The following is a 12,127-nucleotide window of genomic DNA, read 5'->3' as shown; positions in this document are numbered from 1 at the left end:
TTCTGTGGACTTTCACCTATAGATCTGATCTCAGATCTTGGCATTCATCAGACCTGTGAACCCTCCACCAATTTCTCAAGACCTAAGCAGAGTAGAAAGCCTGAAATATCCCCTAAAAAGCACATAAAAGGTTAAAAAAAACTGCAAACAACCACTCATAAACAGTTTAACAGTCATTTTCTCACACTCTTTTTCCTTATTTTCTGTGCTCAATTTTTACAAAGAGCAAAGTTTATTATCCAGTACGGCTCCATAAAACGCCTTTAAAATCCATCCTTTTGACTGATAAACTGATAAAAAAAATATATGCATATACAATAATAAACATGTAATTTGTAAGTGGGGTCCAAACCCACACTGCCACTGGACTGTGTCCTTCTTACTCTTGCTTTCCTGTCTTGAGTTTTATGATTGCCGAGAGCAAGTCCAAGGTTTCAACTCTGGCCAGAGCATAAGTCGGTCTGCCAAAAAGTGGTCTGTAGCTTTCAAAAGAAGGTCCTGATACAACAAGCTTTAGTCTAGCGAGGAAGGCAGCATTTTAAGAAAGCGTGTACGCCGTAACATCTCTTGACACTTTCTGTAAGCTTGAATTTTGGAAGATCTCTAAAATGTGAAAGCAGAGCAATAACAGGGTCACAAGTAAGAAGCAAGATGTTTTGCCATTGACCTGTTAAGTGATCGTAGATCTCTGTTCTTGGCTGTTTTCTGATTATATGCTCTCAGGCGCAACACTAAAGCAGAGGACTTGAGTGCTTTGCTCTCAGGTTGTTTGTATTTTGGGACTGTGCGGCCAAGTGTGCATGATTTAAGAGGAGAAGTAAATCTAAGTCTTACAGTGCTTTAATTTTGTCTGGAGTTGTAGTGAATGGAACAAAACGCATTCAGGGCATTTGTCACTTAGAGGATCAGTCAACTCTTATTTTTGTCATGTTTATTCATGTGGTCAGTGGTAGTGCTGTGGCTCTTGTGCAGCTAAAGGAAAAGGGGGAAGGAGGCATATAATAAGTACAGGGTCATGGGGCAATAGGAGCAGATTTGTGTGGGACTGACAGATGGATGAAGGAGTATCGTTCCCAGTGAAAGAGCATTCCCAGACTATGAGCTAGGAATGAGCGGCTGAGTCCTACCTCAGAGGAACCTCATTAACAGCAGCTAGGAGCCTCATCTCCCCACGTCCCTTCACTACCTATCACTGCCCAGTGTCCAGTATCTCACGGTGTCTCCTGCGGGATGATAACGCAGTGCAGGATTACTGGCACAAAAAAACAAAGACAGAGGCAGCTGTTCACAGTGATTTGTTCTAATGGAGCCCAGGTGTTAGGTCATGCTGACTCTTTATCACCAGTGTCATCACTTACACTCAAGGAACCAGTGAACACAAACATTCAGTATCATCTGAGTCCAGATGCACTATGAAGGGGTGGTCAGAGGGTGGAGGGAGGAAAGCAAACAGAGAGACAGGCGGGAGAAAACAGAGCGGAGATACGGAGGCAAGAAGGTTGCAGGGTGAGGAATGGAGAGGGTAACACAGGTCAAGTCAAAGCTGTCACTGGAGATTTCTGTGCTGTCAGCAAAGGTTAGGTTTGCTAAGGGTGCACTAAATTCTGCTAGGGTTCAAATTTGCATATTACAACACTGAGACTGCAATGTTTATATTTTACATTTACTGTGTATATAGTGTTGAACTGTTTTAGGGTTTGGCAGATGATTTGGTCATCACAGATGGTGTGTGAAACACTTGTGAACACATCGAGGGTAGTGTTTTTTTTTTTTTTTAAACCATTGTATATCCAGTGGCACAATTCACACTAGAGGTTGATAGATAAAATAAAACAGTGCTAATAAATGTGTGAAAAGGGTTTATTTGAACTTAAATGTAAACTGATTTGTTGCCTAAAGCTAACCAAACTGTGACTGCAAACTGAGAAAGAGAAGAGCATGGCATGGCATGCACATTTTTATTAAACAATAATCTATTCCTACACTGGGTCTTTAAATTGTCAGAAAGCTGCCATGTGACTGTTCTCACCCGGAGGGGGAAAAAAAATGAAACACAGTTAGTTTGACAGGCGTATAATGCTTGTCTACGTTTGTAGCAGGACTCTGTATATAAAATACCATATAGTACCAAAGCCAATAACAAACACCAGTATTTTAATTAATAAAGGATGTCTCCACTGTACATAGCCTTGAACTCATAATTGGCTCTTGTAATTCTAACCTCAGGCAATAAGTCAAGAGATCAGGACAATTATTCTGTGTCAAACACTGGTTATATAAAACCATTTTATACACAGTGGAGTTTATCTGATGTCAGTAGCCACAGAATACAAGTCGTTGTGGTCAGACGAGGAAAAACACAACCAAACCTCCCAACTGACAAGACAAGGCCAAACAATGTACGATATAATTTCACACACTGCTGTTCTGCTTGGTAAGACAAAACCTTAATGTTACACTGTCAAACACACATTTCCTCCAACTGCCCGCTGGTGGGTTTGCTAATGTTGCCCAGCAGCAGTGTGGCTCACTGTGTCAGATTTACAGCATGGTTCCTGACTGGTCTGGCTCATATCCTGTGTCCAGCAGAATAAAATTCTGGGAGTGTTGGAGGTGTTTTGGTAAAAAAGAAAAAAAAACACATGAGAGAAGAAGTTAGTGCAAAGCTCAGATAGAAACATTGTTACTTGTAATGTTGAAGATCCAGATGTTTAAAAGGAGAATCTGAACCCTAATCAGAACCAAGAGGCAATTTCACCCCTCACTGAAGATTTTAGAGCACACACACACACAGAGCTGGCCTTCTTCATGGCTTCAGGCTCTCCAGGCCTCAACCTCTGACAGGTATTTAAATCCTCAGTTCGTTTCTTTGATGAGCCACTGACTATCTTCCACATGAGCAGATTGATTTACATCAGTGACCACCGAGGGTATAAAGGAGTGGTCAAATTCCACTCACCACCAGTTAGCACAGAGCATTTGGACCTTTAAAGTCCTGAGAGAGAGCGAGTGTATGGGTGAGGAAGTGGGTGGCAACATGGAATATTACAAAGATATTAATCATGTGATTAATTGGAGCTCGGTGACCTCAAAGCAGAAATTATAATAATTTTCAAACGTACATTTTTTTTACAGAATGAACCACAACACAAAAAAACAACATGTCAGCATTTTACAAAAAGGCTGTATGCTGAATCTGCCAGTAAATCATGAATGAGGAACAACGATGCAGAGCTGTCAGCGTGCAAATGTGCAGGTCAGAAAATACATGCAGAAATCACCTTTACTGGTCGGGATTTAAATGCCACCTGCACACTCTAATATATCTGCAAACAGGACCACAGAGAACTGTTAAAAATGTGCTGTATTAACACACTCTATCCACTCTGACCCACTTAATAACACACTATAGTCTGTGCAAGGCTGAGAAAAAGTACCACACACATGCACCCTCTTTATTTCAATGTTAATTTCCTGTCATGCTGGGGCAACAACATGGCACCTTTATGCAGACAATCAGTCCAAATACTTTGGCTCAGTTGGCGAGGAGCTCATGCACAGGGCCACACAGCTTCCATGAATACACAAATAAGGACTTATTCTGGGCTTGTTCTCTTGTGACTCATAGGTTTATGTTCTGAAGGGACATTTTCTACCTTTTAGGAAACCATAATATTTTTTCAGTGTGTAGTTTCTATGGTACAAATGACACAAAATCAACCATTTTCCATAATAGTTCCACATACAAAGAGACATTATTACATCTTCAGTGTGCTCACCAATTAAACTGCCTTTTTCCTTTCTCTCTGCACCCATTTCCTCCTCAGTGTGGGATACAGTGAAGTGCAATGTACTGGAAAACACAATGATCTGGGATATAATGAGGATTTACTCAGTCAAGTGTTTGCAGTGCCCCTCTCTGTTCACTCTTTTTCTTGCCTGAATGGAACAAATGAGTTCATATAATCCACTGTGTGTGCATTAAAGTATATGCTCACTCAGAATTAGCTGCTAAGTTAAGTCAGCTTTCTTTATGCAGAGCTTGGCTGTACTGTAAGCTTTTTTTTTACTACTTTTCATGAATATCTGGGTTTTTTTTTCAGTTCTAAACAAACTTCATAACTCCTAAAATACCACAAAAATAACCACCTGTGATTTCCTGTATTGGTTTAAGTAGCTGACGGCCTTTCTGTAATGTTGGCATGACTCAAGAACATGAACACAGGCATAAAAGAGCTGCTGTTAACATGATACTTGATTAATTTGATGGCGAGCAGTCTTTCTGATTTGTTGTGAACACAAATGAAATGTGACATCAAGGGGCATACTTCCGATAATCTGGCTGTTGTTGAGGCTGACATGATATCTCACTGTGAGCAGCAGCTGGAGGAACTGACAGCAAGAGGAACAGGAAGTGAGGAAGGAAGAATGACCAAATGGCAGGGACAATGGGAATTAATGTCAGCTCCACATTGGCTTGACGAACAAAAGAGAGACGCGGTTGTGAATTGTGTACGAGGGGTTAGACAGATGTTAACTCTTAGTGCTGAGGTTTCCCTCTCAGTGTTTTTCAGCTGAAGGCTTTCCGGGGCTGGAACTGTGTGGTGTCAGTGCTCTGTTTGTTTCTATTATTGACGTAACTTTGGTATAATCAATAACAGACCATACTGTAGGCTAGAGTGACTTGGCTAACATATGCCTGCCGCCCTGTTTTTAACACACACACAGCAGTACCCCCAGCCATAATAATACAGACATGAGCACCAAGCACATTCACAACATGTGTATAGATATTAGACAATATTAATAGCATTTGCATTATGTCTGAAATATGTTGTCTGACAGACACACATTTATTTAGAAAACACATCACTAACCTTCAAAATCAGAAATAATTCCATCCAAGTGTGGGTTGACAGACATTTTTTCACACAGAAGATTCCACAAAAAATGTTTTTTTCTTTCCACCTTGAGGAGACTCCTTCTTAATTCTGAACAAACTCCAAAATAGATTCAATGAGAAACAAGTTCGAGCCCACAGCTTTCTCTTAAAGGAGCAACTTATTTTCTCTGACCTCCACTAACTTCTCTATATTGCTGCATTCAGACTTCAGAGGGAGTGAAAAGGCAAGCCTCCTCCTCCTCCTCCTCCTCCTCCTGCCTGTAGTTAGAAGCACACACCCCCCTAACTAATGTCCTGTGTATGTGTGTTTCCCCTGCCCCTACATACACACACTCGCATGTAGACGCACAAACATTCATGTAAAGAAATGCTGTCATACACCGAGACCTTTTCCCCCGGAAGATGCTCTCAGGTTTGATTTTTCAGCCTCTCTGAAGGTGAACAACATGTCACACATTCACTTTAACCAAGTTAATGTGCAAAAAGAGAAGACCCTATGTTATAAATGAAGAGTATTTTCACTCTGACACAGCGGCAACAGGAAAAGTGAGGTATTGAGGTTTCAGATCGGAGTAAACCTCCTCTACAATCTGACCAGCCGTGCTAATTAAAGTGCAGTCACTTTTGTAGAAGCTGCTTTCCTGTGACTTGCAAATATGAGAGACTTCCTGGAGAACGTTGACATCCGAGATATATACACCGGTGCCTGGGGACAATCAGTAAGTTATGTCGTGCACCAACGCGCACCAAGTGTGACTGTTATCAGGAAGAAGATGGGAATTTCAGCATAGTGCACACATTTGACCAGGAAATCCAGCACTGCTGCTTGTCTTTTGACAGGGAGGCTGATGAAAAGCCAGCTTTTGATGTGGTGGGTATGGTTACACTGTGCTAGCCTTGAAAGCTGCTGCAGCCAATATAGTGACTGATCTTTGAGGAAAAGGTGCTGAAATATCAAAGTTAGCCCTGTGTCTACCTAAACACTCCCACCGACTCCCTGTGGGACACGCTACACAACGGAGTCAGCTACAGAAGCAAAGCAATAGTGATGATATCAGTGTCTGCTGATTGGCTGTAAGTGAGCTGCCTTTCACAGTCTCCAGTTTGGAATCCAGACTGTAGTCTTTTTTATTATACCTATATTAATGGTAAAGGTCATTACAGTGAATGTACAGGCTGGTCTACAGACAACACTCATCAACATGGGCAGCAGTCCACTAACAGACCTTTTTCCACTGCCAGCAGAGGGTGTGTCACGTTTAAAGTCGTAAATACGTCATCTGAAAGCAATAGAAAGCAACAGGTTGCTAACTATGTTACAACCACTATATACCTTCAACAGAGGACCCAAAAATCCTGAATATGAACACCCATGTCCTTCTAAGTGTTATGTTTACATCTCTTCCAATCAGAGCTCAAACCATTCAACACAGGAATGAATGCATGGATGATTGTACCATTTCCCACTGAAGACAAAAGCCAGACGTCTATAGGTCACAGTGGGTTTTCTTGTCCAGTGTGAAAGGCGGTTCTCTTTTAGAGTCTTAAATAGTTCCGACTGAATAAAAAACACCATTTTGAGTGTTCTCATGAACAAATCCCAAGCCCATGCGTGGCCCCTAACCCTAACACCTGAAAGGTCAATGGTAACACAAACTTACACTGTGTGTTTGTTTGGGTCTGACTACATCATACAAGTACCATGAAGGTGTCTCAGGAGAGAAAACAGAGTGAACAGAGCATGTGCACACACAGTAGTGTGCTTGTATGTGAAACCAATAATGAAGTTTAAGGAGTAGAACATAAATCTATTGTCCTATGTTGTGGAGGGAAGCACAAACCCTGCATTATACATGCCAACAGCTGTTAGTGTTAATGTGTATGTTCTCTATATATAATTGTGTGCATCTGTACTGTACACCATATGCCACAAGGCTCTGCAGTAGTTCAGCTAAAACACAGTGTGTGAAATACACACCTCCTTCAGAAAGTGTGTATTTTTATCTAAACCCGGTCACACATTCTGGGCAACAGGATGAGTGAACACTCTTAATCCGGAGTCTGTGCATTCACACAGTGAATTTGTGATTGTGTATATGTGCATGTGCTCATTTGGTTTCTTGAAGGTGGTGTGCACACGTTTGACTAAAATAGCAGCACAGAGACATTTGCACATACGGTAAAAGATTTAATCTATATGTGTTTGAACATGAGGACTGTGCTTGTCACATTTAAAAGTGAAAAAAATATTTATTTAATGTCAGAGAATTTAGATTTTGAAAGTGATGCTAAATTCTGTTTTCAAGGAATGTTTTATGGTCTACAATTACGGTAACTAGTGAAGGCTTTGAATTTGCATTTATTAGCAGATTTACTCATGATTCCACACTGATAAGTACAATACAACAGTAATTACTAATAAAATATAATATATAATAAGTTGCAGTGTGTCCTTTGTGTCAGGTTTTAAGCTGGGTGTTGCTTGGTCAGTGTAACACAGGGAATTCTGCACAACCACAAACCTTTAATGGCAGGAAGTGGCAGATCTGCCTCTATTTGTGTGTTTCTTCTTTCCGCCAAGCTCACGTATGTGTGGTTTCTGTGTTTATCTAAATGACACCTTTTAAAAGCTAATCAGTGTGAACTGCACATCCAGTAAACATGACAAAATGAATGTTAGTGAATGTTCATAACTAACAGAAAGAATAGGAAAAGAAAGGAGAGGTTTGGAAGAGCAGAAAGAGTGCATTGAAAGTAGCCATCTATGGCACATAAGGCCTCACTTTAACCAAGCTCAATTTGTGCCACTACTCACGTATGCATGTTTTTATTAAGATGACAGCTCTTTGGAAAAACTATTATCCACGTTCTCTTTAATAGTAAGACTTTTAAATGGGCTTAAAAGCTGTGTGGACAATTTATGCTGGCAGCAGCGAGGCTGCCGTGGTTTTTAAGACTTGGATGGTATTCGCTGTGCAAGAAATGGTTCTTCTCAGACAAATGGCATTTATAATGCAGATATATGGTCTCCACCCAACACACATCACACATTAATGACAGAATAGTTTGAATGCTGCCTGGACAGGTTTAGGAAAAGATCATGGTTTGTTACCAGGCAAATTTCTTTCATCGAAAACAAGCTTTATCCACCATATTCTCAGCTGACATAATAATTAGTCCTCTCTTGAACACTAGTTGTTTCAATTTTCTTAAAACTCTCAACACTCTGTCTGACCCATGCCAGCCGCTCTGTCATAAGCACAAGTCTGCTGTGGATGCACTCCGCCTCCTACACTGTGATCCAACTGCTGGTTGTAGTTTGCTAGAAAAGAGTAATCCAACATAAAATTGCTGACAGTAGGGTCTGTGTATTTCCTTAAGTAACCGTGTATTGAGTTACTCCACATGTACTTCTTTGCCACTTTGACTCTGTAAAAAAACTCACACAGACATTGCACTGCAGGCCACAGGAAAACTGCGCTTTGTTTTGGGTTAACTGTCCCTTTAAGGGTAACACATCAGGCATCAGACTTGATTATTGTGTGCAGGAAATTTAAGTTCCCCTCTTGCTTGGTTTCCTCTTCACACACAGCAGATCACATGTGTAGTGCAGCCTTCACAGAGGAGTTTATCTGTCTCTGTATTTCCATCATGTTGAATAATATCACCTGTCAGAAATCCTCCCTCAGGAGGACTGAAGGTGTGGCTTCCCACTCAGCTTCCTTCACTCCCCTGAGCTGACTGTTTTCACAGTTCCCTCATTTATCATTAACAAATACTAATCTGAGAAACAATATGAGGTGAGATAACTGGGAGGGCAGTGGGAGGAGAGCTGCGGGGCGTTCACTCATAGAGGATATCCTGTACACTTCTTTTATGGAACATAGTGAGCTGAGTGATTTCCTTGATTTTGCTTTAACTCTTGTGGATGTGGCTGGGGTTATATGTATTTTTTAGGCTATGCAGGACTTCTAAAACCACGGATTCATGTGCAAAAACAGTAAAGAAAAATGGTGCACTTACACCAACAGATCAAATCCCGATTTAAAACAACACCAGAGCATCATCAAAATGGGTTGTAACTGTCCTATCCTATGACTTTAATCACATAAATTGATGCTCAATAGTCCAGTTATTGGCATCCTATCAGATAAGACAGTGATTTACATTACATAGCATAACACAACACTCACAGACGGCATCCTTTGTTAAAAGGCATCGCTTTACCAATTAGCACGACAACAGGCAGAGACTGTGTGGGACAGATGACAGATCATATTGAACCCATTACTGTAATGCTGACCAAACAAGGAAAAGGAAGATACTCAATCAAGATGGTGGACATTCAAAAACTCATGTAAGCATGCGCCACCACGCTGTTGTCATGACAACCGGTCCAAACAGAACTACACAGCACAGGTTGTGAACCAGGAAGTAGCCTAGCCCATACAAGACTTCCTCAAAAAAGGAGGGGGTAAAGTCAGGCTGTTTTTTTTCCTCAATTACTCCACCTTTCATAAAAAGTCCCTATGTCTGCAAAATATAAATCATTCACATGGAGCATGTCACAGGACATAGGATTGAGGAAAAAAATGACACACCAACAGTGCCACCAAGTGGAAATAAAAAATAGGTGTGCAGACATCAGCCTCCTTATTAGCATTCAAATTAAAGAGTCCTTTACTCAGTTTTGCCTAAACGTGCAAGATTATAGGATTACAGACCCAGGCCATGAGCAGATCTCTGTTAGCATTAAATAAGCCACACATAGAAAAAACAGGAAGGATGGCTAGTGTGAGGCGTTGTCAGCAGATGCTACAAAGATGCACAGATGGTAGACATTTCTCAAGCTCTTATAAAAACTGAGTCACATTAGCAGACATATGAGCTCTGCTTTCAATCCTTCTTTACTCAAACTTAAAATATTCCCTGTGTTACAATTAATCTGACAGCTGAGCTTAAAGTCAACCACGTGATGATGGTATGAAGATTTAACGCTGTCCATCAGTTGGTGGCTTATTTTAAAGAGTTCAACTGTAAATCAGTGACACAACTGCAGCTACTTTACACTGGAAGTAATACATTTTCTCATTCTGGGAAGTCGTCTCTGACAGCACATCACATGAGGTTACTAAAATGTGCATATGGCAGCAGTTTGGAAAAAATAGATTCTTGACGATGTGCTACCGGGGAATGAATGAAAAAGAGAGATTTTAAGGTTGTAGCTCATAAAGTAACAATTCTGAATGGTAAGGTCTACACACACACAGACAAGGGAGGTCTATGAGTGCCTGCTTCTCCCTGACCAAGCAAATCAAACACAAGCAGGGTGGCTTCTAGCTGCCACAATGCAAAATACATTTGTCTGTAAGTCTAACAAACAAAAAAGAAACTTCATGAAACTTAGAAAAAGCTTTAACTTACCGGCTATTCTGTCTCGCTCCATAACTCAGAGGCTACCTCAAATAGCCGCATGTAACCTCTCGCTTTTCTCTCCTCTCCTTCCCTCCCTTTTCTCTGTATGGAGACTTCCCCTTTTCTCCTGACTGAGTCACCCTGTCCCCCTCTTTCAACCCTCCCTCTCTCTCCTCCCTCCTCCCTCCTCTTCCTCCCTCTGTCTCTCTTGCTCTTACTTCCTCCAAGTTTTAATGTCTTCAGTCTGTCAGGATAACAAGTGAACAGTGCAGACATCTACAGCCATGTGCCAGTCATATGGAGTCGCTCACGTAACTTTCTCACCTACATTTTGCAGGCTTTTATTGCAGAGTGGACACTTTTTTATCATCACACTTTTTCAGTGTTTTCTATTATTCCCTTGATACTAAGGTCTTCCTCTCCCTTTATCGCTTCTCTTCCCTTGACACTGAAGCTGTATGAAGTCTGTGAAATAAAGCTGCTGCTCGTTCAGCCAAAGGTCCTCATCTGAAAATAAACTCAGTTCACAAAGAAAACAATCACTGCTGTTTCCAGAGCAGCACGGTCATGCCCGACCCTCTACGTGCTGCTCAACGGGGTCAAGGGCTACTTAGTTAGGAGCTGCTGTCTTGCTGAGGAAGAGATCTCAATTCACACACACACACACACACACACACACACACACACATCTTTGTTTTTGTGTCAGAGAAAGGAGGAGGAGCAGCACAGTCCAACTTATAACAACTGACTTCCTCTTCCTCTCTGTGACAAGGAACATCCCTCCTTAAACCTACGTCTTCCAGATTTATGCATGAAGAGCCAGAGCAGCCAAAAATATAAACACACACCCACATTCATGTAATCCTGCTCACAAAAGCATTGAGGGCAAGCAGTCAATAGATACACCTTATGGCCATGCACTTCTGAAAGGCCTTTCCCTATACAACAAGCTCTCATACAGAAAGGTAAATGTTTATTTGTTGGGCTTGTAAGAGCTCCACAATGTGGAGTGCTTATTTCAGCTAACAGTGTGGTGTGTGTTTATAAATATAAGCCTGTCCTCACCAGGAAAATGAACATGAGGTCAATATTTCAATGAAATGGAAAACGTGTGCGTATTTGCCCAGCTGCATCTCTGCATTTACGGTGGCTGAGACTCATCCTAATGGTGGCCAAAAACGGCAACCGTATGCCAGGATGTGCTTAAATGTGTTTAATGTAATGAATTGTGTTTTAAGATCTGTACCCATCCCTATACCTTGTTTTTAATGCCTAATCTTAACCAGCATTGTTATGCCAAATTCAAACTTGATAAGAAAAGAAAGGTAATCACGGGCAAAAACAAATGTAACATTGACCTATTTCCTGGACTTTTGCAGCCATGAACCATGAATGGTTGACAATGGGCAATACGTCCATATATTTTGTTAGCATAAACCAAGGGGCAACCTCCAGGGCTTGAACTTGATGCCAATGCGGTGTGTGTCACTCATTTTAAATATATTTTGATCTAAAATTATGCATAATTATGGGCAGGACCTCTCTGAGTGACAGGCAGCGTGAGTTTCCTGCTTCCACAACTGCCCGCCCACCTCAGCTTCATTATTTTTTGTTTTTTAATCTCAAATGGTTTATTCTTTGGGAAGTCAGTCTCAAATTATCTTATTTTTAAGGATTACCAGCACTAAGCATAGCTACACAGTACTGAGTGGCGCTGCTCTGGACAGTGTAATGATGGTGCAGAAAATCCTGATCAGTGTGATCTTTTTAAAATAAAAACAGAGATATTATAAAACACGCTGTTGGTGC

The 12,127-nt window shown here is 41.1% G+C and overlaps 1 protein-coding gene across 3 annotated transcripts in view; it reads right to left on the bottom strand.

The window, feature by feature from the left end:
• The window catches only part of septin9b (septin 9b), a 44,299-nt gene extending 33,861 nt beyond the window's left edge, over nucleotides 1-10,438 (bottom strand). Inside the window, exons 1-2 of one of the 3 annotated variants that reach the window (XM_028400274.1) lie at nucleotides 10,328-10,390; nucleotides 1,128-1,223 (exon numbers count right to left, since the gene is read on the bottom strand). Coding sequence is in view for 2 of the 3 variants with exons in the window: in XM_028400255.1 (XP_028256056.1) it covers nucleotides 4,878-4,923 (46 nt within the window). In the remaining variant the exon portion in view is untranslated. Of the gene's footprint in view, nucleotides 1-1,127; nucleotides 1,224-4,877; nucleotides 5,105-10,327 lie in introns of those variants that run through there. The other 2 variants (XM_028400264.1, XM_028400255.1) reach the window with 2 other exon arrangements.
• Between the last annotated feature and the right edge of the window lie 1,689 nt (nucleotides 10,439-12,127).

This window comes from Parambassis ranga, chromosome 1 (assembly GCF_900634625.1).
Source record: "Parambassis ranga chromosome 1, fParRan2.1, whole genome shotgun sequence".
Lineage (NCBI taxonomy): Eukaryota > Metazoa > Chordata > Actinopteri > Ambassidae > Parambassis > Parambassis ranga.
The sequence above is the reverse complement of the archived record's forward strand: the minus strand, read 5'-3'. Positions and strand labels throughout refer to the sequence as shown.